The sequence below is a fragment of the Garra rufa genome, chromosome 5 (genome assembly GCF_049309525.1).
Source record: "Garra rufa chromosome 5, GarRuf1.0, whole genome shotgun sequence".
Classification (NCBI taxonomy): domain Eukaryota; kingdom Metazoa; phylum Chordata; class Actinopteri; order Cypriniformes; family Cyprinidae; genus Garra; species Garra rufa.
Genome location: NC_133365.1, coordinates 40,195,172 through 40,221,846, shown reverse-complemented (window position 1 = coordinate 40,221,846; position 26,675 = coordinate 40,195,172). Strand labels below are relative to the sequence as shown.

Sequence of the window (26,675 nt, the reverse complement as noted above, 5' to 3'; positions counted from 1 at the left end):
AAGGAAACCAGATCTGTTCATCGCCTGCAGAGCATCATCCCAAAAGTAAAGTGTGCTGGTAGCAGCCTCATGCTGTCGGGATGTTTTTCAACGGCAGGCTCAATAGCCTTAATAAAAACCCAGTCCATAGCATTTAGAACTTCAGACTGGGCAAAGGTTCACCTTCCAACAGGACAGTGACCCTTAGCACACAGCAAGAGTGGCTTATAGACAACACTGTGAATGTCCTTGAGTGGCCCAGCCCGAGCCTTGGCCTGAACGGAATCAAATATTTTTGGAGAAACCTGAAAATGTCTGCCAGAACCCATCCAAGCTGACAGAGCTTGAGAGGTGAAGAGGTGAGGTGAAGAATGGCAGATAATTGCCAAATGCAGATGTGCAAAGCTTGTTGCATCATACCCCAAAAGACTTGAGGCTGTTAAGGTGCGTCAACTAAGTACTGAATTAAGTGTATGAATACTTATGCAATGTACTTTATTCAGTATTTTTTTTTTTAATTTGCCACAAAAAAGCTGTTCCCAAATGTGTTTTTTGCTTTGTCATTATGGTTTATGAAGTGTAAATTGATGTGGGGAAAAAAAGTAATTTAAAGCAGTTTAAGGCTGCAAGGCACTGTATCTTAATGGAAGTTAATGAAAGAGAGTTACTCAAGTTAGTGTGCTAAATGAATTGCTTTTGTGTGGAACAGTTGTGTAATAAATTCATAGCTAAGCTGCAAATCTTTAAAGTTTGCCATTACATTTTCATTTTGGAGAGAACTAGAACTCTCGAAAAAATCTAAGTTAAAAGTGGTATTCATGATCAGCACTGCACTCTATTTTCATGGTCTTCATGAAAGTTTATATATCATCATAAAACTGAAAAACCCAGTAGACCCAAGAGGTTACAACGCCCCCCCCCCCCCCCCCCCCCCCCCCCCATGCTGGACCCACAACAGGTGCAACCATAGTGGCAAGGGTCAGAGGACATGATGTCAAGCTGTGCCAACATGACCGTCATAAAATATGTAACCTTCCTCATGTGACTTATCAAAGGCAGCTGAAGTATATCACAGCAGGGACCTGTCTGCATGCCTGCAGACTTGCACTGATCACACCAGTGGACCGTCTGCACCTGCAGTAGGGATCGATCACACTATTGACAGCACTGTGGACGTCCTGCTTATACGGTTCTCATTATACCAAGAGACCTAGCTTGATATTCATCCTGGATCAATGTCGCTGTCGCTCCTAGTAGAACATTAAAGATTAATGAAATTGGAAAAAAACAGATCCTTTCTCCATACATTTTATTTCATCATTAAATTTTCATAATGTGACAGTTAATGAGGCACAAACAGATTGTAACAAAGATAAATATTTTGGACAAAAAAACATAAATTTAAATAAAAATCAAAACGACCACACTATTACCCTGAAGTACATGAAGCGAACATCAAATGTTCAGCAAGAACAGTAAAAGAGCAACTCTGAGATGTAACACTAATAATGCAACTCCTGCAAGATGTCAAGCAGTTTCTCTATGGACTCGATGGTTAGTGTGCATAACCAAAACAACACCTTCCTTAGATGAACAACAAATTGAATGGAAAATACGCACTAGGCTTCCTACTCTGAGGTGCCTTTTAGCTTTAGAACATAATTACTTTACAGAACGAAAAACTGTTTAGCTGGTGTGGACTTGACGCAACTTCAAACGGAATAACCACTAAACACAAATTTCCCTTTCTTTCATTCGCCACCACAAGCTCTCAACATTTACACAAAATTCTGAATTAAGAACAATTCTGCATATTCATTGGTCCATTTTATGCATCATACACCATCTCTTATAATAGGTAATTTATCACTTAATGTTTCTTACAGCTTCGACTACATGAACTGACAGAAAAATTACTCACTTTGCATATAATTTACAGCGCAATAGTTCTAAATATTTTCTTGCTAAAGCATTTCAGCATATTCTTTTTAATCTGTAAAATAATGACAGAAAATATACTTCTTGTTTTATGACAAAATTCAAACATATTTTGAAACTAATCTCCAAAATGAAAGATGAATTAGGTTTTGTTAAATGGAAGCACTTGTGATATTCATACTGAAGTCCTGAATTAAAAACTAATAAGGCATAAACCACAGATTTCGGTTTGTAGACACAAACACATTCAGTGAATCAGAATTACACAACTATAATCTGCAATCCTAAAACAGACCTTCAGTGCAGTGGAATGTGATAAGATGTGGACTAAACTCTGCCTCCTGATTTTGGGCAACAACGTGTTCATTTAATGGATCATTAAAGCAAAGTAATGTAAGGCGACGTATGTGTTATGGAATGAATTCTCAAATGTAATTGTTTCAGCGATTAGCAGTTCAACAGCATAGAATTTTGATTTCCCTTAAAGTCATCCTTCCTTTTGTGGTCCTCCATGCGTTTACGTGTGTTAGGTCAGGCTGGGAATGACAAATGTAGTGCATGTGCGTGTGAGCTTTGAGGTTACTTAATGGACAAAGCAGGCAAAGCCTTTTTATGCCGTCATCCCAAATCACACGAGCCATTTATACTAGTATTTATAATATAATACCTCATTTAGTCATCTATGTTACATCATATTACCTTCATCTACATTATATCACACTTATCATTTATATTACACAAATAACATCTAACACTAATCTTTTATATTACATCAAAATACCTCATAGCAGTTTTACTTCATACTATGCAATCAGAATCAATTTATGCCTTTTTTGTCTCTTTGATTTGTATTTGTCCCGCATAAATAAAAAATGTCCTCATCTGTAACGGACGTAAGTGTTTCACAAACACTGACCTGTACAAGTTGCACAAAAAAAAGAAGAAGGGAGAGGGTTTATGGCTTTTAGGGCAGTGTTTTGCTGTGATTGCTGATGTAGTGTGTTAGTGTACGTCTTTAAGCTGGTTTTTACGTGCCCGTGCAATCAGAGAATCCGTTTCAATGGCCCGTTCGAAGAAGCGAACGACAGACGGTTCATTCAGGAGAGATGCGAGAATTTGCTCGAAGGAGAAACTCCAGTCTCCATCTCTGATGGTTGAGGGCGAGCTGGGGGTGTCTGTTGGCGTGTCCAACATGGGGCTGCTGGTTCCGGTGGGACTGCTGGTGGGCGTGGAAGGGCGTGAGGTTGAGGTCGGGGTAATGTCAGAATGGGATGGGGCGGTTTCGTGTTGACTGACTGGAGACTCAGGTTGGTTGCTTTCACCCTCAGCGAGGGCTTTGGTTTCAGGGCTGGTGGGTTGTGTTGGGGAGGTCTCAGGCTGAGCTGTGCTGGTGGGTGTACTTTGAGGCGTTTTCTGCGGGCTGCTCTCCTGTAGCTTTCGCCCCACCTCTTCCATGCGCAAGAGAAGACTGGTCACTCTTGCCACAGCGCGGTATAGACTCTCCTCCTCCTCATTACCGTGGAACACACCGTAGAGAGTCTTTGTCAAACCAATAAACTGCACCTGGAACAGTCAATACAGTCTATTTAAATAAACTGAAATACAAAGTTCTGTCGTGAAACTTTTGATGGATTCTAACTCATGATTCACATGGTGCAGCTGATTGGTTCTTTTCACATCAGCAACCAATGAGCTTGCAACTTAACATTCAAATACTCAGCTAGTGCTTGCTATAGGAGTTGCAGTGCGCTTCAGAAACCCTCCACCTTCCCCAGCTCCATCTGTATAGATCTGCTACAGGATAATTTCACGTATGTTATATAGTCAAACCAAAAATTATCCAGACACCAGATATAATTTTTCATATTTTTTACTAGTGGATACAGGACACTATAGTTCATTTATGTAAGTGAGGATAACAAAATAAAGTAAACTGTGACATATTATACCAAAGAAGTCTTCATACAGTGGACTACAAGTAAAATTGATAAACATTTGGGACCAAAAATTATTCAGACACTTTGAGCTGACCATGTTTTGCTTAAGTGTTTTTTCTTTATTTGCTAATGCGACCTTTTTACACTTCAATCTGAACAAAATTAAGCATTGCTTGGTAATTGATCAACAAAGTATTGATAGTTGTGTAAATATTGTCATACTAATGGTTGATTGTATTTCATTACATAACTTTCTATCAAAGTTATCTGACATTATCAAAATGAATTTGTTCTGATACAGTTTAACTATGAGTTCTTGTCATATTTTATTACCATTTTCTAAACTATAGCAGATAAACTGTGATAATGTGAGAAATGTTGTTGGTGTCTGAATACATTTAGGTTTGACTGTATATGGGGGTTATTTCATATACATGTGCAGTGTAGCAAATCTATTCCGCTAAGACCAAACACATTAACATTGTCATGGACATTACCATGCTTAACTATCAGAGAGTTGTCATGACAGAACTGTATTTATATGGCTTAAATGTGTTCAGAAATGACAACAAATTAGTGTAGTTACCATGGCAACATTCCTATTACATTTCATTGTGTGTGTTCAGGACAAAGATCAGTGAGAGCAGGCTATGGCATAGAATGGGAATAGAACTGCACTGAACAAGGTCAGTGAGCAGAGAATGGACTCTGATGACACTATTGTCAAACACCTCTGAGGACTTGCGTAATCATCACTGATCAGGACAAAGCAAACCAGGTGCTGTACTCAAATAAGCATGAGGAACCATCTTGATGTGCCATTTCAGAGATGAAATACTCATATTTTTATTAAAAAAATATAATATATAATGTAGAAAATAGTTTATATATTTACTATAAAATACTAAGTTATTATATGTTTACTATAACAATACTATACTATACTTTCCACAAGTTAAAAAAAAATAAGTTCATGTTTATTCCACATACAGGTCCTTTTCAAAAAATTAGCATATTGTGATAAAGTTCATTATTTTCTGTAATGTACTGATAAACATTAGATTTTCATATATTTTAGATTCATTACACACAACTGAAGTAGTTCAAGCCTTTTATTGTTTTAATATTGATGATTTTGGCATACAGCTCATGAAAACCCAAAATTCCTATCTCAAAAAATTAGCATATCATGAAAAGGTTCTCTAAACGAGCTATTAACCTAATCATCTGAATCAACTAATTAACTCTAAACACCTGCAAAAGATTCCTGAGGCTTTTAAAAACTCCCAGCCTGGTTCATTACTCAAAACCGCAATCATGGGTAAGACTGCCGACCTGACTGCTGTCCAGAAGGCCATCATTGACACCCTCAAGCAAGAGGGTAAGACACAGAAAGAAATTTCTGAATGAATAGGCTGTTCCCAGAGTGCTGTATCAAGGCACCTCAGTGGGAAGTCTGTGGGAAGGAAAAAGTGTGGCAGAAAACGCTGCACAACGAAAAGAGGTGACCGGACCCTGAGGAAGATTGTGGAGAAGGACCGATTCCAGACCTTGGGGGACCTGCGGAAGCAGTGGACTGAGTCTGGAGTAGAAACATCCAGAGCCACCGTGTACAGGCGCCAGGTCAAGCCACTTTTGAACCAGAAACAGCGGCAGAAGCGCCTGACCTGGGCTACAGAGAAGCAGCACTGGACTGTTGCTCAGTGGTCCAAAGTACTTTTTTCGGATGAAAGCAAATTTTGCATGTCATTCGGAAATCAAGGTGCCAGAGTCTGGAGGAAGACTGGGGAGAGGGAAATGCCAAAATGCCTGAAGTCCAGTGTCAAGTACCCACAGTCAGTGATGGTCTGGGGTGCCATGTCAGCTGCTGGTGTTGGTCCACTGTGTTTTATCAAGGGCAGGGTCAATGCAGCTAGCTATCAGGAGATTTTGGAGCACTTCATGCTTCCATCTGCTGAAAAGCTTTATGGAGATGAAGATTTCATTTTTCAGCACCTGCTCACAGTGCCAAAACCACTGGTAAATGGTTTACTGACCATGGTATTACTGTGCTCAATTGGCCTGCCAACTCTCCTGACCCGAACCCCATAGAGAATCTGTGGGATATTGTGAAGAGAAAGTTGAGAGACGCAAGACCCAACACTCTGGATGAGCTTAAGGCCGCTATCGAAGCATCCTGGGCCTCCATAACACCTCAGCAGTGCCACAGGCTGATTGCCTCCATGCCACGCCGCATTGAAGCAGTCATTTCTGCAAAAGGATTCCCGACCAAGTATTGAGTGCATAACTGAACATAATTATTTGAAGGTTGACTTTTTTTTGTATTAAAAACATTTTTCTTTTATTGGTCGGATGAAATATGCTAATTTTTTGAGATAGGAATTTTGGGTTTTCATGAGCTGTATGCCAAAATCATCAATATTAAAACAATAAAAGGCTTGAACTACTTCAGTTGTGTAGTAATGAAAAAAAATATTTGGCAGCACAACTGTTGATGTTATCCAACATTGATCATTCTAATAATAAATCAGCATATTAGAATGATTTCTGAAGGATCATGTGACACTTGGTAACAGCTGATAAAAATTCAGCTTTTCATCACAGGAATAAATTCTATTTTAAAGTATGTTAAAATAAAAATCATTATTTTATATTGTAAAACATTTTGCAATATTACTGTTTTTTTTTTCTATATTTTTCATCAAATAAATGCAGCCTTGATGAGCATAAGAGAACGGTAGTGTATATTTTTTTTTGGGGGGGGGGGAGCAGGACTGTAGAGAATGACAGGAAAGCATGGGGTGGAGAGTTGGGAACAGGACTGGCAAAGGACCACAAGTCGGGACTCAAACTCGGGTCAGTAGAGGTGCAGTTGCGCTATATGTCAATGCTTTAACCACTAAGCTATCAGCACCGACTTTTTTAGTATTTTTGATGAAATGAACACAGCCTTGATGAGCATAAGAGACTTCTTTAAAAAATATTACAAGTCTTACTGATCCTGAACTTTTGAACAGCAGTTTAAATTATTATGACGATTATTGCCTTCGCTTAGCTAATTTCAATGCTACTTTTAGTGTACTTTAGTGTACATAGATCAGCTATACATGAACTAAAAATCTCAGCCTTAAAGACATAAAAAGCTGTCATTCAGGCAATCATTCACTCATCATTAAATACCTGGACAACGCCATATAATACTATTACCTGTGCTTAGAAAAGGATAAAAATACATTTCAGATATATGTTTATATAGATACATGCTTAATTCTGACCACATCTTCAATTTGCGTGTATGTACCTGATTAATTCTGGGCAGATCTTTAATATTCTCTTCTCTCCGCTGCAAGTCTTCCTGCCACTGTTTCAGATATTCCTGCAGATCTACTTTAGCACGACCTGAAGGGCGAAACACAACAGATTTGCAAACAGCTCCCTGGACTACTTTATGCTGATTCATCAATCACACTGTATACTAACACAAATTTGACTATATTTAACTTTGTGTCAAATTGTGTCTTTCAATCAGTCTCCTTTCAACTCAAATAAATATTTTACGTCCATTTATTTAGTAGCCAAGTAAAAATGCAGTCATCTAGTCACTGCACAGTGACCCTGTCCACCCTGTTATGGTTTATTTTGTGATATTGTTTGATATGATATAAAGAACATGATTAGAGGACAGGGATGAATACTTCACCTCTCTCTGGACATTTTCTGATCACTCCATCTTCTGCAGAGTCTACATAGAAGAGAGGAAAAATATGTACAGCCACGAAACACAGAGACACTCACACATGAATGAACAGATATACATGCACACATATTTTTTTTTTCAGGGTGGGCAGGGATTTGAGCTGCCGCTTCTTGTTAAAACACCAAAATAAGGCGTTTCTAGAAATCAAAGCTTTTTGACGGTTAGGTGAGACAAGTCCTTCTTAAGCACAAATAAAACTGCTACACACAACACAAAAACATTCACAACTACACAAAACATATCACAGCATTATAACACACCCAGAAGAAAGAAGAAAGAGTGAAAAGGAGGTAAAAGGAGCCACAGAAAAGAGTGAAAGCTGACCAGAAAGACGAGTGGAGAAAGACTGATCTTCAGCCGGAGGAAAAAATCTAGACGGCGGTAAAATCTTACACTCCTGGGTCCCTAAAGAAACACAAAAATATGCACATATGCACACATTCCTCTACTTTTATTCGAACTGTGTCAGGCATGATCTGTCATAAGTTACGGATAAATCTGCACTTATCAAAATTGCCTATCGTTTTCAAAATGCACAGTTACACTAACATGTTATATGACCTTATCATCAAGAGTGATGGGGATTTAGATAAAGTGCTTATCTTAGTAGTTACAGATCTAGGTTAGTAAACCAAAGGTTATTGGCATTAAATATCAAAGTACTAAATGTCCTTGAAATTCTTTTGGTTAAAAAAAAAAAAACGAACAAAATGTAAAATTCACAAATGAAGCAAATAATGAGGAGATGTAAAAGTTAGATATAGACTATACAAGGTCATAAAGAGGGCAGATATATAGATTAAACAGGTTTATATAGAGGTGTATAGATTATATATTTGACCCAACTATTACCCTGTATAGATTATTAGGCATTACTGGGTTATACATGGGTCAGATATATAGATTATTAAGCGTTATTGAGTTATACAGGCCGTAGAGGGGACAGATATACAGAGACTAATACATACCCATATCTTATTTTCATACTAAAGATCATAAAATTAATTTACCTGGTTGAAGGTGCAGTTTGAAGAGAAATTTGAGTTTTTCTGTGAATGATCTGTTGTACAGGATATCTGCAATATATATATATGTACACACACATACTTTTGAATGAATCTGACAGGTTGTAAAGCACTCTGCTATGTACTGAGGTGAAAGGTCAAAGGGCAGTCAGTTCAGTTCAGTTCAGTTCAGGGTTAGGCTTCTCTTACCAAGACCCAATATGAATTCTTTGAAGTTCACAAGTCCGTCTCCGTTCTCGTCCAGAAGCCGGAAGGCTGATCGTGCCAGCGAGCGCGAGTGCGTGTGTGTGGTCCACGGCTGCAGGAGGTTAAAAAGGCTACTAAACTGGGATTGATCCAGCTGGTACTGGTCCAGATATGGCAGGCTGGGGTCATGGTTCTGCAGGGCAGGACTAGATACTAACCAGTAACAGCTCACAAAATGCTGCCTCTATAACACACAAACAGTCAATAAACATTTTGTCAACTGTAGTCTGAGCACAAGTATTTTAAAATGCAATTTAATCTAATTACAAGTACTTAGTTTTTGGAATCTGCTTAGGTAAACCAGATTACATGTAATCAGTTACTACCCAGCTCTGTCTGTTAGTGTAACTCACCTTGAAAAGCATGTAGAGCTCATCCAGCTGAGCAGCACTAAACTTCACATCTTGAGCAACAACGCGCAACTGCAGCGATAAGATACAAAAATGACAGACAATTAAACAATTTAACATTTACAACAATCTTTACTACCACTGTATGTGCAAACAATGTTTAAAAAACTAATTCTGCAAATTATACTACCGTTCAAAGGTTCTGGGTTGGTAATGTTTTTCAATGCTTTTAAAAGTCTCTTATGCTCACCGAGGCTGCATTTAATTGATTACAAATACAGTAAGAACAGTAATATTATGAAATATTGTTGGAATTTAAAATATTTTTTTCTATTTGAATATATTTTAAAATGTAATTAATTCCTTTTCGGACGAACAGTATCACATGATCCTTCAGAAATCAAACAACAGCATTTTGTCAACAAATGTTTTGTAACATAAACATTATTTAATGCATTCTTTCTGAATAAAGTCTTAAAGTTCTATTACAAACAGTTAGATGATAAGCATCAAAACCTGAGTGAAGAGTTATACAAGAATTTCTTAGTATATTGGTGACCTACACTACCAGTCAAAAGTTTTTGAACAGTACGATTTTTAATGTTTTTTAAGAAGTCTCTTCTCACCAAGCCTGCAGTTATTTGATCCAAAGTACAGCAAAAACAGTAAAATTTGGCTGAAACATTTTTACTACTTAAAATAAATATTTAAAATTTTAAAATGTAATTTATTCCTGTGATTTCAAAGCTGAAAATCCTCCAGTCACGTGACCCTTTAGAAATCCTTCTAATATTCTGATTTGCAGCTCAAAAAACATTTATTACTATTATTATGTTGAAAAAAGCTGAGTAGAATTTGTTTTCTGGTTTCTTTGATAAATAGAAAGTTCAGAAGAACAGCATTTATCTGAAACAGAAATCTTTTCTAACATTATAAATGTCTTTATCATCACATTTGATAAATTTAAAGCATCCTTGCAACATAAAAGTATTACTTTCTAAAATTTTATTTCAGATAAATGCTGATCTTTGGATCTTTCTATTCATCAAAGGATCCTGATCCTACTCAACTGTTTTAAATATTGACAATAATAAAAAAAGTTTCTTGAACAGCAAATCAGCATATTAGAATGATTTCTGAAGGATCATGTGACAGTGAAGACTAGAGTAATGATGCTGAAAATTTAGCTTTTACATTTTAAAATATATTCAAATAGAACAAAATATTTATTAATATAATTAAAATGTTACTGTTTTTGCAGTACTTTGGATCAGATAAATGCAGGCTTGGCGAGCAGAAGATAATTTTTTTTTAAAAACAGTAAGCATCTTTTAAACTTTTGACTGGTAGTGTACAAATGCAAGTGGAAGATCTTATATTTTTCTTTATTTACTTGGAATTTTTGGAAATTCTAATACTTTGTTTGTATATATTACATTACATTACATTATTATATTGTGAAAGTAAAGAAATAAGGTGCATACAGCATGGCTTTTATACTTACTACATTTTGTTTGGTTGTGTCTTCTAGTGTCTGAATGACATAAAGCTTGTTCCTCTTCCGCATGTTTTCAACTTCCTCTGTTCGAATGTCTCCATATTTCTGAAACAAGAAGCTTCATTAGTCTGAGCAACTGTCTGTTTCAGGCCTTCCATCTGCTGACCCCAGAACTCCTGTCAGAGGGGGGGTTTTCATCACTCCAATTGACCAAACTGAAAGTGCTGAATTCTCAGACGCTCGCAAAATTGACACCTTTTCATTGCACATTTAAATTTTACATTCCTATAAAATCACCATGAGTACAGGTGTTAATTGCCAAAGCATTAACAAAGACATCAGATGCAGATCAGTGTTTGTTATAATTTCACTACCTTAAAAATAATTAAAAATGTGCTTTCTCTACATGTTGTGATAAAACCAAAGCTAAAGACATTAAAAAGTATATGGATTTTAATGTTCACTAAAGTATACTAAAGTGTGTAGCTTTACCTCATATGCCTCTTTGATGAGATCGCTGATGTCAACCTTTTGTATTGATTTGTCATTGGCTGTTGCAGATGCCTGCTGTACGGTAGCTGGCAAGGGACTGTCTTTATTTGTGACATTGTCAAAAAACCTGAAGGATAAAATTGGATATAAACACAGGATTAGAAAAATCCACTACAAAAATGAATAATGTATAAAATTAAAAAGCATTTAAAGACATTCTGTATGGTCTTTCTCATGTGACCCTGGACCACAAAATCAGTCACAAGGGTCAATGTTTTGAAATCAGGATTTATGCCTCATCTGAAAGCTGAATAAATAAACTTTGTTAGAATAGGACAATATTTGGGCCGAGATACGACTATTGAAAATCTGCAATCTGAGGGTGCAAAAAAAAAATCTAAATATTGAGAAAATCACCTTTAAATGAAGTTCTTAGCAGTGCATATAACTAATCAAAAATTAAGTTTTGATATATTTACAGTAGGAAATTTAGAAAATATCTTCATGGAACAAAACCTTTACTAAATATCCTAATGATTTTTGGCATAAAAGAAAAATCGATAATTTTGACCCATGCAGTGCATTGTTGGCTATTGCTACAAATATACCCGTGCTACTTACTACTGGTTTTGTGGTCCAGGGTCACACATTTGCACAGATTTTTGTGACACTTTTTCTGTTTAAAATTTCCACTTTCAATTTTATGATACTGCACATAACAGATAATGCAGCTTGCTACCAACATGCTTTGGCCATGTTAAAAGGACAATGTTCCAATCACCTGTTGAGGACTGTAACAGCTTCTGCGTCGTCATGGCAACAAAGCAGATTGTCCATATTGTAGTCGAGGACAGCAAGGCCAAGCTGCAGGATGGCTTTGATTCCATCATAAAAGAAGCAGTCGACAACATTCACAGCGCTCTCTATTGGCAGCACACTGATGAAGAGAGTCAGGAACCATGACAACGACACTGACGAGAAGAACGACAGATCTGTCATGTGTTCGGTCAGCTGGGTTAGATGCACACGGATCAGTTCCTCGAACACAGCCTGGTCCACCAGGGCTCCTGGAAAACACACACACACACACACACACACACACACACACACACACACACACACACACACACACACACACACACACACACACACACACACACACACACACACACACACACACACACACACACACACACACACACACACACACACACACACACACACACACTTGAATACAACTGTATGCAAAAATAAATAGATTCAGAAAACTGCCGCTGGTGGCAACAAACAGAAATGCACAGATAATTGCTGACAGAACATGAGCAGGAATTTAATAAGGGAAAAGCTTGAATATTTGATAATTGTACGTCACACCTTTACAAGCTCAGTAATTATTATCCACTTCACTTCATTTAAGTAATTACAACTCCATTGGCATTGCAAGTTTATTAAGATGATGCAATCATCCCCCTGGGTATGAAATTTATTTAACCAGCTTTAACACACACACATACCAATAATTCTGCGGTTGAAGTAGTCTGGTAGCATTCTTTCGCACACAGCGACCAGCAGCCAGAAGGCCTCTTCCTCTTTAGCATACAGCAGCAACACAGACGTCAGGATATTCATTGCCTGGAGAGACCGATACATAGAGAACAAGCAAGATATTATACAGTGGTGGGCTAAAATGATTAGAACACTAGCATTTTCACCAGCTAAAAATGGTTTTAAGTCAGTTATTTTTATATTTTGCTGTAGTGTGTCAGTAGAAAATATCAGTTTACATTTTCAAAGATTCATTTTGCCATTAGTTGTAATAATCCAGTGAGATTTTTATTTGCACAAGGAGTCTGACAACAGCCAGTGCTCCACACAGAGATCTGATCTCATTATCATTCAGTCTGTCTGGAATGACATGAAGAAACAGAACAAACTAGACAGACTAAATCCAGAAAATCTGTGGCAATGTTTCCAAGATGCTTTAAGAAACCTACCTGCATGCTACGGTACTGTTAAAAGTTTTAAGCACTTATGCAAAAATGCTGTAAAATAAGAACCCTGTCAATGTCATAAATCGATTTTCTTTATCAATTAACTTCTATTAACTAAATTAAATCAACATTTAGTGTGACCATCCTTTGCGTTTAAAGCAGCTTTTGCCCTAGGTGCACTGGTGCATAGTGTTTCAGGTAGCTTTGCAGGTAGGCATCTTGGAGATGTAAAAAGATATAATTAACTGACTTAAAACTATTTTTAGCAGGTGAAAATACTAGTGTAGTATTTTCTACACTAGTTTGGAAACACTGTATGAAAATGTAATTATTGTGGAATAATAATAATAGTGGAAGTGGAGTGGAGTTTTTTAGTAAATAAAGTGAAAAACACAAATATGCATTTAAAATATTTTTGCTTTCACAGCAATAAAAAATATTCTATGCAGTCAACACATCCATTAAATATAGACTTCACTTTGCATATTTTTCATGATTATACTTTGCATACACAAAGATTTGATTACCAAAAATCCATTTGTATTTCACGTCCTTTCTGTTTTGCACACAGAAATACTTTTAAATGACTTTCATTTATGTTCTTTATTACAACAGATTCAGCTGGCTTTCATTTTCCTTACGTTTTGATAAATATTTAGTATCATCATTTGTGCAATAAAAATATCTTGTGTGGGTGTTTATGTGCATAGTAATGAATAATTTGCGTTTGTGCGAGCCTTGCAGATAATACTGTATGCTGTGCATGAAGAGGCTGTGCGGAAGAGAAGATATTGTTGAATAAAGTTGTTATTTTTGTTTTCTTTGCGCACAATTTTTTTTATAGCTTCATAACATTACATTTGAACCACTGATCACATGGACTGTTTTAACAATGTCCTTACTAACTTTCTGGGCTTTGAACGTGTCAGTTGCGTTGCTGTCTATGCAGGGTCAGAAAGCTCTTGGATTTCATAAAAAAACATCTTAATTTGTGTTCTGAAGATCAACGGTCTTACGGGTTTGGAATGACATGAGGGTGAGTAATTAATGACAGAATTTTCATTTCTGAACAAGATGAATCAGATGTTCTATGATATGGGCAATTTGATGCTGAGACCATGTGTTAGCCTAAATGAAAAAGTTGTGTGCGTGCTTTTACCTGGCAGTAGCCGATTTTGGGGTTGCGATGAGCGTAGGCAGTCAAGACGCGTCGAAGAGCTGAGATTCCTGTGTCGCTCTGAAATGCAGGATGTTCTGGAAGGGAGCGATGCAGATCTCTCTCAATCTCATCACACGCAAGTGAGCTGCTGCCCATACACTCCTCCAATAACCGCCCGTAGTACCCAGGATGAGAGATCATGTCATGTACTGCACCTATAGCACAAGCAAACATACATGTACAGTAAAAACTGTGGCATACCCTTACATATACACCCACACACAACCTAAACAAACCCACACCTGAGAACAGCATCCACAGTTCCCCTCTGAGAGTCTCTGGAACTCCTCGTACAATGAGATCGCGTGTTTTTTTGGTGCAGAACATTCCAGTTCCACGGCCATATTCAGCAAAATGGATCTGCCATGATTGTTCCTTCATTCGCTCCTTCAGCTGTCAATCACAGTGTTAACATTTCAATAGTGGGAGCCTTACTCATTAAAAACATACACTACCATTCATACGTTTTGAGTCTGTAAGATTTTTTTTATGATTATTGAAAGAAATCTCTTATGCTTATGAAGGCTGCATCAAAAATGGAGTTAAAACAGTAATATTGTGAAACTGTTTTCTATTTAAATATATATTAACATTTTAATATAATTAATTTATTCCTGTGATGGCAAACTTGTCTGCAGTGTTACATGATCCTTCAGAAAACAGTATAATTTGCTGATTTGGTGCTCAAGAATACCTCTTATATTATTATCAATGCTGAAAATATTTTTGTGGAAACTATAATACATTTTTTTTTAGGATTCTTTGATGCATGCTGATCAATTTAATGTGTTCTTGTTGAATGAATATATTTATCTTATTGACCTCAAACCTTTAAACGGTAGTGTATACCACATGTTTTGATTACATCAATCATGTTCACTATAATAACATTACACTAATATTGCAATAAAGTTATCTGTACCATTTTGGGGTCGAGGTTTTCTGCATCATGCGGATGAAAGACGTTCATAAGAGCTTCAGTGCTGACAGCTTGACTTTGCCCCACCATAACACCCTCCTCATCCTCAAAGAGAAACACATGCACATACAATCTAGTGTCCAATAAGACTCCTCTAGCATTTTTACAGATACCACAAAATCATATGATAAAATTCAGTATATTTAACTGTTATGAAATATAATATCATGATACTTCAAACACATAATGTCTTATATTAGTGGATGGAGTGTAGAGGAATTACCGGATTACTGACGTAATGCTGGGGGCTTCCTGCTGTCCCACATTTTCTTCGAATAGTGGCAGCAAGTCGCTCAAAATCCCGAACCTCAGAAAAACGCAAAGCTCTCTTGCCACGAAGACACACAGTAAGGGCACGACTACTGCGATCTGGCAGCTCCACGCTAAACACCTGAGAACACACATAAATCAGCATTAGTTAAGTATAAATACAATGATAACAAAATAGCAGAAACTCTCCAAAAGTCTAAAGCCGCTTTTCCACTATCGGGCCGAACCCTTCTCAGAACGGTTGGGTACGGTTCCAGTTGTGTTTCCACCTGAGCCTGGTACGGCACGGCACGATTACAAACCGTTCTCGGCCCGGAATTCTCGGCACGGTTAGACAACCGTGCTGAGCCGTGCTGGTAAAATGCATGTGCATGACGTCGCCACTCTGTTGCCTGGCTACCAGTTTCTCTATGGCTAAGCGGGTGCGCAGTAAACAGATAAGGTAAATATAAATACAAATGGCTGAGACACTTTGGTCTGTGGATGAAACATTTGCTCTAATATTGATATTTGGGCAGAAAGAAAAATTCAACAACAGCTGGAGGGTGCAAAGAGAAATGAAAAAGTTTTAAAAATTATAGCGCAGTGTCTTGCAGAGAAGGGCATTAAGAAAAGTTCAAAGCAGTGCCGAAACAAAAAAAAAACCTCAAACATACATATCGCCTCCAAAAGGACAATAACAGTAGAAGCGGGGCTGCCTACTTTTGCGTTACCAAGGCAACGACTGACACATTTGTATTTACATTCCAAAGAGTTCCGTTATCTGCACCACAGTGGAAAATCAAACCGTCTCGGTGCTGAATGGCCCAGATCTATGCGGAACAGAACGGTTACGCATTGAGAACGGTTCAGCCCGATAGTGGAAAAGCGGCTTAAATGTCTAAAGGCAAAACTGTGACAATATACCCATGGCCAACAGAGGTTGCCTCAAGACACAATATGAAAAAAAAAGAAAAAAAAAAACTCATTTTTTATCACTCAGACACTGTATATAAAATGTCATAATTCAGAATTAATTTTCACCCTCTGTTTCAACACCTAAACCACTTTTATAGGACTATTATAGAAGTATTAAAAGATATGGAATTGAAAGTGTACTTTAAAGTTAAACTTTTAATTCAACATTATTAGAAAGTGCACTTTAAAAAAAAACTTTTTTGAGAAAGACAGTCATTAAAGTGCACTCTAAATACACTTAGGTGACCATTTATTTAATTTATATTATCTGCAAGTACAGTTTTTTTTAAATATACTTTTAAAGGTCCACTGAAATGCTTTGAAACACGCAGCGGTATTCTGTGTTGACATAATTTCAACTAAAACAGGAAGACAGGGTGGGACATATTAAGCAGTCCCACACCCTTTTTAAAGCCAATAGCATTTTATTTATATCACAGCCTGGGTCAGAGCCGCTGAGCTCAGTAAAGCTGAATTTGACAGCGTATGATAGTCACAATCTCATCCATATTGCTATAAAATATAGCATTCTGTGTAGAATTCAAATGGGTCCGATACATTTTGTGGTCTGCGCTTAGCACCGTGCTTTCGTGTCTCTGGACCACAGCAGACCGTGTGTGTGTGTGTGTGCGCGTGCGCTGCGGCGGTTCGTGTGACACAGTGTGAAACCAGACTTTATTCACCCCAACGGAAAGCAGATTTACACTGCCTGAATCATTTCTGAATCGTGCCTTTCACCATACAGAAAATACAAATTCTGTGAACAGGTGACCAATTTCAGCCGCAGCTTCAGTGTCTATTTATCAGATTCTAGAGAGCATTTGATTGGACAGAAAGTTTAATGAGAAGCTGAAGTGCAGGGTAATGTCATCAAAATCAGTAATCCATATTGGAGGAAGTTAGAGACTGTAAGATTTGAATGCTTATATATTCTAAATGTGAATTTTGTCATTGTTTTGGAGCACACTAGCTTAAAGATAATCTTAAGGCTAACATATTCATACTAAAAGCCTTTGATTTCATGGGGACTTTAATATTTAAAGTACAAGTGCAAATTCAGTCGAACTCTGCATGCTTCTTTTTCTCTAGGGCAGTCTTCACCATAACAGACTTCTTGAGCAGTATACGCACCTCCCATAGAGGGATTATCAGATGGCACTGAGACCCATCCTGGCTCGCAAAGCACAGATAGTTCTCGGAGACACAGATTTTTCCAAGCGTATTGACGTGGCTGAATGGAACCCAGAGGAAACTCTCATACACTTCACAAAGGTTCTCCTCCTGCGGCAACCGGAAAAATGCTCGAAATGACTGATTCCGTGCATGTGTTTCCAGCGCCCTGCAAAGAAGATTACAACAGAGTCAGACATTGTCCAGCAAAAGAAAAAATGGTAACAGAAGGATAAAACTAACACACCTCTGTGTGATGTGAAGAGGGTTGGCCAGTGGATGTTCAGCATTAAATGTCTCTTTGTCAAAAAAACGCACAATGGCATAGTCAGCCAGTTGCTGCATGATCAGGTATGTCTGCTGGAGCCTCAAGAGCATCGAGAAGAAATGATCTTCTCCACGCACACACACACGGATGCTCTCTGCCAACAACACACTGGATGTACGTTCCAGACGGCTCACCTCATCCCAGGGATACACCAGTTTTACTAAGCAGAAAATGCACAAACCATGAATAACATGAGATTTTGGCAGATGCCACCTGTAACATGTATAAGGAGAAAATCATAGGTGTAACACCCAGGTTTGGAACGACAGTGAGGGTGAGTAAATGATGACAGAATTTAATTTTGGATGACTATCCCTTTAAGACTTTGATATGTGAATGTCTTCTGTTGTGACTGTTCAAAGGAAAAGTTCACTTCCAGAATCAAAATTCCTGTCAATTTACTCACCCCCATGTCATTCAAGATGTTCATGTCTTTCTTTCTTCAGTCAAAAAGAAACTAAGACTTTTGAGAAAAACATTCCAGGATTTTTCTCCATATAGTGGACTGCACTGGTGGCCAGCGGGTTGAAGGTCCAAATTACAGTTTCAATGCCTTTAAAGGGCTCTACACAATCCCTGACGAGGAATAAGGGTCTTATCTAGTTAAACAAATGGTCATTTTCTAAGAAAAATACAAATTGATATACTTTTTAACCACAAATTACGTAATCACACACGCGTGACGTAGGCAGAAGTACCGACCCAGCGTTTACAAAGTGAACGTGCAAAGAAAGTCAAACGCCTTCTACAAAAAGAGTTAAAACAACAATGTAGGATCATTTTGAAATTGGAGGAGAAAACGAGATTTTCGCATGCGCATCGCAGGGCTATCAAAAGAGGAGCATTCGTGATTAAAACGTATCTCAATTTCTTTTCTTTAAAAAAAAAAAGAAAAAGAAAAAAAAAAGACCATTCCTTTTGCTAGATAAGACCCTTTTTCCTCCTCGGCTGGGATCATTTGAAGCTGCATTGAATCTGCAATTTGGATCATTAACATGTTGGCCACCACTGAAGAAAAAACCTGTAATGTTTTCCTCAAAAACCTTAATTTCTTTGCGACTGAAGAAAGAAAGACATGAACATCTTGGATGACATGGGGGTGAGCAAATTATCAGTAATCACTGATATGTAAACTTAACACAGGCATTTTCAAATAGGGGTACGAGGACCCCCAGGGGGCAATTAGAATAATAATATATGTGCAGCGCTTGGTACCAAACAACAACAAAAAAACTTTGTTAATAAATGCACTGTTCAGACATCAAAACATCATAAAATGGACAGCTTGTGGTATTATGTGTAAACAGGGTGATCATGTTTCTAACCCTCATTTCCCAGCATGTAGGAGTAGAAACACAGGAAGTTGGTGCTGAGGTAGATCCAGCCCTGATTTGGCACTCGTCCTCTCCAGTAGCTGCAAGAGAAATACGTCACAAGCTTCTCTCTCTGAGGCAAACCGAACAGCCGCTCAAAGCGCAGCACTGCCTCCCGGAAGCGTTCGGGATCCTCCTCATCACTGGTTGATGTGCCTTCCTCTGCTATCAGACCCTATATAAACACAACATACCAGCACTAAAACCAACAATGCAGGACAAGTTGCTGGGACTAGCACAAAACACGAAAACAAGAAAGAAATACATTCTAAGATTGCTTAGCCAAATAACTCTCTCACCCTTATCTTTCCCTGGACAAAACTGGTGATGTCTTCACCAGAATCAAACACAGAGAGCGTTCTGATGATGTTCTGCTGCAGCCAGTCCCAGTGCTGTGAGATCTCCTCTAAAGATGCTCCTTTACACACAAACACACGCACACATTATATAAGGATCTAAATGAAGAGAGTCTGAGCCCTCATATACACATTAGCAATGTGTGCAGCATCTCTCTCACCACAGGCAACGCTCCAGTACACCTGAGAGTCGGGCGTCTGGTGTAAAATGCGAAACGGGGCGACCTTGGCTGTGGAGTCAAGAACTGTGTCCAAAGTTCCAACCAGCAGGCCTAAAACAATGATGCAAAACAGCAAACTTAAGACTACAAAAACTATTTATACATTTCTTTAAATCTGCAATCTGAATTACAATTGAATAATCTGAATTACAATTGAATTTGATCATATAAAAAGACAACAGCAAGAAAACATGAACAATTTCTATGGAGTAGTCATTATAGACATACAAATAGCATCTGTTTTCAACTATTTTCAACATTGATCATAATAAGAGCATCAGTTAATAAGTTTCTTGAGCATCATATCAGAATAATTGGTAACACTTTACAATAAGGTTCATCAGTTAACATTAGTTAACATGAACTAAGAATGAACAATACTTCTACAGCATTTATTAATCTTAATGTTAATTTCAGCATTTACTAATGCATTATTAAAATCACAAGTTGTGTTTGTTAACTTTAGACAATGCACTGTGAACTAACACGAACAAACCATGAACAACTGTATTTTTATTAGCTAACATTAACAAAGATTAATAATATGAATCAATAATCAATGAATATTGTTCATTGTTTGTTCATGTAATTTAATACATTAACTAATGTTAACAAATGACACCTTATTGTAAAATGTTACTGAATCATTTCTGAAGGAAATGAAGACTGGCGAAATGGCTGCTGATTTTATAGACCAATTTCGGTGTTTGCAAACAGTGATGACTTTTTGTGGGCGGAGCCTATCTTGTGGCTGAAAATGACTGTTTTCAAGTAACAGTGCATGGAAGCCATGAAATAAAAGTATAAAAAAGGTAATTTTGAGTTTAAATTTAAAATTTTGACTTTTTTCTTGCAATTCCGAGATTGTATTTCTCAATTCTGATAAGAAAAATCAACTCGTCATTCTTTCTTTTCCCCTTGGCTCAGAATCATGAATTTATATCCCACACTTCTGCCATTTTTTCCTCAGAATTGACAAACGCACTATTTTTGAGTTATAAATCTGAACTAGAAGTTATAAACTTGCATTTGCGAGAAAAAAAAGTCAGAATTGTGAGGTTAAAATAGGTAAATGTTATGTAAAACATGTTATAGATTGATATATAAATAGTATTTCATGCTGTAACTGTAGGGCTAATACAATATGTCCCCTACGAACTGCATATGTGAATATTATATAGACCTATTGTTTAAATCAAATCTATGCTTTAAATAGTTTAATTTATAGTCAGTTCATTTAAATGTCTGCGTTTAGCTTCAAATGGGTCTTTGATGACAGTATTCTATAAAAATTGATTTGCATTCTGATTTTGACATCCAAGGGCACAACAATGCATTTTTTTCTCTTATTCCATGGATTTTACCCCATTTGTTACCCATTTGTTTTTCTGCCACCACAATGTGCTCGCAGCTGCAAGTGAAGTAACTATGTCCAAATTTGTCTATATAGTAATAATATTTCACAATATTACTGTTGTTCCTGTATTTGTGGTGAAATAAATGCAACAGGTCATACACATTAAAACATTATACACACATATTTATATAAATTACTATAATAAAACAATACAGAATCATATTAGGTTTGACTGGCACTTGTTTTAGTTCTTTCAATGTCACCAATGCACATCAGGATGTTTCATGTCAGGAAATTTAATGTCAGTCACTGAAAAACTGTTCTCTTTGCACTGCTCACACACATTGCTTCAGAAAGAAGCTGGTGTATTATGGGCCCTAGCCACGAACAAAGGTTTCCATGGTGATGAACTCCAAAGGAAAAAAAATAGTCACTAATTAGAGTAAAACCTATAATCAGCTCAACAATAGTTGTGGCCATATATTCTTCTGTGCTGGTGACTCCATGACAATATGACATTTATAACTAAGAATTTAGCTATTTAATACTAAACTGGTCAAATCCCTAATTAAAAAAAAACTTACAAGCAGCTTTACATTAATAGCTTTACAAATAAGTGCTGTGAAATGCATCAGTTCATCAGTATGAAACCAATTTAATTTCAGCTCTAAAGAAAGATAATAGTATCATTATTCAGCTCAATTTAGTCCAGCATCGTTTCAATTCAGTTCAATAACAGTGTCAGTGTTGCAAAGCTAGTGTCATTATCCAGCTCAATTCAGCTTATAAATAAGTTGTTGTCATCAGTGACCCAACATCTACCACTGCAGACATTTCCAATCAGATCAATGCCAATAAATCTCTAGTGGATTAAAATGCAGCAGCTCGGTTGGCATTCAACCCTCTAATATGTAAAGCCATCCTTCCAATTGGCATTTAATTGCAGGCTTGGTTTTAGAATTAAGCACCATTTCCAATGACATAGCTGTGGCCCTGGCATGGACTTACGCCTATCCACATATTTTTCTATACTCAGTCAATTTGGAATGATGAACCAATTGCGTACACTACCAGTCAAAAGTATTTGAACACTAAGATTTTTCATGTTTTTTAAAGAAGTCTCTTCTGCTCAACAAGCATGCATTTATTTAATCCAAAGTACATCAAAAACAGTAAAATTCTGAAATATTTTTACTTTTAGAAATAACTGGTTTCTGTAAATATATATTAAAAAATTTAATTATTTGTGTGATCAAAGCTAAATTTTCAGCATCATTACTCCAGTCTTCAGTGTCACATGGTCCTTCAGAAATCATTCTAATATGCTGATTTACTGTTCAACATTTTTATGATTATTACTATCAATATTTAAAACAGTTGAGTAATTTTTTTAAGATTTATTCTTTAAAGATTTAAAGATTAGAATTTATTTAGCAAGGATGCTTTAAATTAATAAAAAGTCAAGTGATGATAAAAACATTTAGAATGTTACAAAATATTTCTATTTTAGATAAATGCTGTTTTTCTGAACTTCCTATTCATCAAAGAAACCTGAAAAAAATATACACAGCTGTTTTCAACACAATAATAATAAACATAATAAATGTTTTTTTGATCAGCAATCAGGATATTAAAATGATTTCTGAAGAATCATGTGACACTAAGGACTGGAGTAATGATACTGAAAAAATACATTTTAAAATATATTCAAATAGAAAACAGTTATTTTAAATAGTAAAAATCAAAATTGTACTGTTTTTGCTGTACTCTGGATCAAATAAAAGCAGGCTTAGCAGGCAAAAGTGACTTTTTTTAAAAACATAAATCTTACTGTTTAAAAACCTTTGAATGGTAAATGAATATATAAAAAAAGCATCTCTGAATGAAAGCTCTAATAAATTAAATATTACTACTAATTTTAGTAAATATTTTTATACTGGTATTACTGATATTGTACTCATGCAAATGTACATCATTATAATTATTTTTCTCAAAACGTTAAAACTGTTCAGTTGCTTGTGTGTAATATTTAATAGTTATTATTTAATTTAATATCAAGTAGTAAGAAATAAATGATTATAACAGTTTAAATTGGCTTAAAATGACTTCAGACTTGCAGTAATCATGTTGCCCTTTACTGATAAGATATTCCCAAGTCGCACCACCGATCAATACGGCCTTCTTTCAGTGTGACATTGTTCAGAAAGCGTCCTCCAGTAAACACGCTGAATCCACCTGAAACCTAAACAATCTGACGTCACAGCGTGACGCAACAACTCCTGTCAAAGAGAAGCAGCAGTCCAGACCTACCTGAATATTCTCCCTATTAAACCCGTTAAGACTTAATCTTCTAAATATATAATATCTGGAAGAATGTTGCATTTTTAAGCACCTTTATGCACACGGCCAGTTTACCGCAGTGGTGACGTCAGCAGTCAAAAGAGCACATTATCAGTCCGCTAACAGTGAAACTTGCAAAACATCATATATGCAAGGTTGCATTAACCCTTGACCTGTTGTAAAAGCACCTGGGGTTAAAACTAAAAATCAGTAGTTTGGAAAATCAACTGAAGTGCATTTGAAGGTGTAACACCGAAAAGGACATCACATTTAGATACGTATTAACACATCAACTACAGCATCAGAGGCTTTTTCCAGTATCTATTGCTTGAACACGGATATCCGCGCGTTCCCGGTACCTGTCAATCCGCCGCTGTCCTCTCCGTATCCGCGTCTGCGCTGCAGCACGAAGTAATCGTTGGATTTCTCCGTTACCCATAATTTCAGCGCGTTTTTGAGAAGCACCTCTTCGGGTTTGAGCCACATGCTGGAATCTGTTTTCAGAGATACGCGTCCTCTTGCATGACACTGGTTTCATCTCAGCCGCATACACCCATAGATTGAGTGTTGTTTGCTCTTTTCCCACGTCGACAGAAACTGAGCCAAAGACAGCAACACCGGCGCCACTGGGATTGTAGTCTTCCACATCTGCCCCGCTGAGCAGAGGAGAGTGCTGGTCTGAAAAATAGGGACTACATTTCCCATAATGCCCGCGCCACCTCATGACTTTGTTTCAAAATATTTAAAGGGACAGCAGCATATGTTTACGAACGCGTTGTCACGATACCGCCCGTAGCGGTTTTACCTAGAGCTCAACGGTTTCTACCATGCCAAAGCCTTTAAACGTGATTCAGGAATAGGGACGGGAATCTTAAAAAAATAATGATACCGGTTCTCCTTAATAACGGTTGTTTAAGTACTTAATAGCAAGAAATAGCAAGTTCTTAATAGACATCACCAAGCCTGCATTTATTTGATCCAGTACAGCAAAAACATTAACATTTTGAAATATTTTTACTATTTAAAAAAAATGTTTTCTATTTGAATATCTATTTAATTTATTCCTTTGATTTCAAAGTTGAATTCTGGCATCATTACTCCAGTCACATGATCCGTCAGAAATCATTCTAATATTCTGATTTGCTGCTCAAAAACATTTATTAATATTAAAACATCTGAGTAGAATTTTTTCAGGTTTCTTTGATGAATAGAAAGTTCAGAAGAACAGCATTTATCTGATGTCTTGAACATCACTTTTTCATCAATTTAACACATTTATGCTAAATGAAAGTATTAATTTCTTTCCCAAATAAATAAAATATAAAATAAATATATTCAGATAAAAAGCAGTCATTTTAAATAGTAAACATATTCCACAATATTACAGCTTTTGCTATTCTAAATGCAACTTCAATGTTAAACAAGCAGTTTCATCAATTACACTAATTGAAGTCTCAAATAACAGTAGTTCTTGGTGCAAGACAAATGATAAAAGTAATAATTTGCAGTTCATTAAAGGTGCCATAGAATGCATTGATACAATATTTTAAATTGTTCTCTGATATCTACATAGAAGGTATATTGCATAAGAAAAGGGCAAACATTCTCCAGAAACAGTTTTACAGGTCCATTTACAACCCTAGGATTTGTCCCTAGAATTAAATGGTCTGTTATTCCCTTATTTGGAAGGTTCATGAATTATAATGATGAGCTCTGCTCTGATTGGCTGTTTCACAGAGCGGCTCATTTCAGTAGCTCGCACATGGAGGAAAATATATATTTAATCACGGAGCTCGAGCCGCTATTAATATGTGGTTTACTGAAACTGCCGTTTTGAATGTACGATCATTTTATTTTTACTTTTGTGATCGCATGTGCTCTGTGTAACGGTATACTGCAGCGGCAGTACTTACCACATAAGATTAGATGCTTGTTAGTAATGCTCAGAATCTGTAAATCATTCGCCATCGTCAGCGCAGTCATTTCTCCAGCTCTCCATTTATGTGCTAAGTGAAATCTTATGTACTGCAATATAACAGGCTACCGCTAGCAGTAAGCTAACCATGTCCCTTAAGTGGCTCGCCTTATTTTATTAGAATGCCTTATTTGTTTTCCTTGCCTTTCTGAGTAAGTTACAGACACTAACCATCCCTGCACTTAACATCCGCTGCACAACCTGGAACATAACATTTATTCCCGTGATCTGCCATTTTCGCTATTGTCCTCACTTTGTTTTTTTTTTCACAATAGCCTAGCTGCAGAACTATTGATGATTGGGCTATGCAAATGTTGGGGGCGTAACTATTAATGATCGCAACTCTTACGTAATAGTCTGTGTTATGTTAGGATTAGCCTATTTTTCAGTGGTCTTTTGCAAACATCAGATTTATATAAGAAGGAGGAAACGATGGTGTTTGAGACTCACGGTATGTCATGTCCATGTACACAACTGTTAATATTCAACTATGCCAAGGTAAATACAGTTTTACATTCTATGGCACCTTTAAGTGATTCATAATAATTTAGTTACAGCTAATTTAAGATAAGTGTTTTTGATTCACTAAAAATAATTAAATGATAAGAAATCAAATTAGGATAATTATAATAATGCTTTGATGCAGGAATAAATGATTAAATTCAAATAGAAAGCAGTCATTTTAAACAGTAAAAATATTTCACAATATTAATGCTTTTGCTGTATTTTGGATCAAATAAATGCACGCTTGGTGAACAGAAGAGACTTCTTATTTTCTAAAACTTTTGACTGGTAGTCTATATATATCTTAATAATTTGCAGTTCATTAAGTGATTCATAGTAATTTAAATACAGCTCATTTATGATGTGTTTTTGATTCAATAAAAAGAATCAAATTATAAGAGTCATTACTTTTA

General features: G+C 36.6%; 1 protein-coding gene across 2 annotated transcripts; it reads right to left on the bottom strand.

Annotated features, from left to right (window-relative positions):
• Positions 1-1,280: 1,280 nt before the first annotated feature.
• On the bottom strand, positions 1,281-24,366 carry tbc1d8b (TBC1 domain family member 8B). 2 transcript variants are annotated; one of them, XM_073840351.1, is made up of 21 exons: positions 24,143-24,366; positions 20,027-20,137; positions 19,809-19,927; positions 19,462-19,684; positions 18,056-18,296; positions 17,770-17,977; positions 15,635-15,802; positions 15,355-15,456; positions 14,675-14,825; positions 14,373-14,587; positions 12,737-12,854; positions 12,004-12,289; positions 11,223-11,349; positions 10,737-10,835; positions 9,236-9,304; positions 8,826-9,066; positions 8,622-8,687; positions 7,936-8,016; positions 7,555-7,596; positions 7,156-7,253; positions 1,281-3,480 (listed from the first exon to the last, which is right to left on the bottom strand). In XM_073840351.1, exons 1-21 carry the CDS (start codon positions 24,267-24,269, stop codon positions 2,920-2,922), a joined length of 3,453 nt encoding a protein of 1,150 aa, XP_073696452.1. In that variant the 5' UTR covers positions 24,270-24,366; the 3' UTR covers positions 1,281-2,919. The 2 variants fall into 2 exon arrangements, with proteins under 2 accessions (XP_073696452.1, XP_073696453.1); XM_073840352.1 differs by lacking the exon at positions 7,936-8,016.
• Between the last annotated feature and the right edge of the window lie 2,309 nt (positions 24,367-26,675).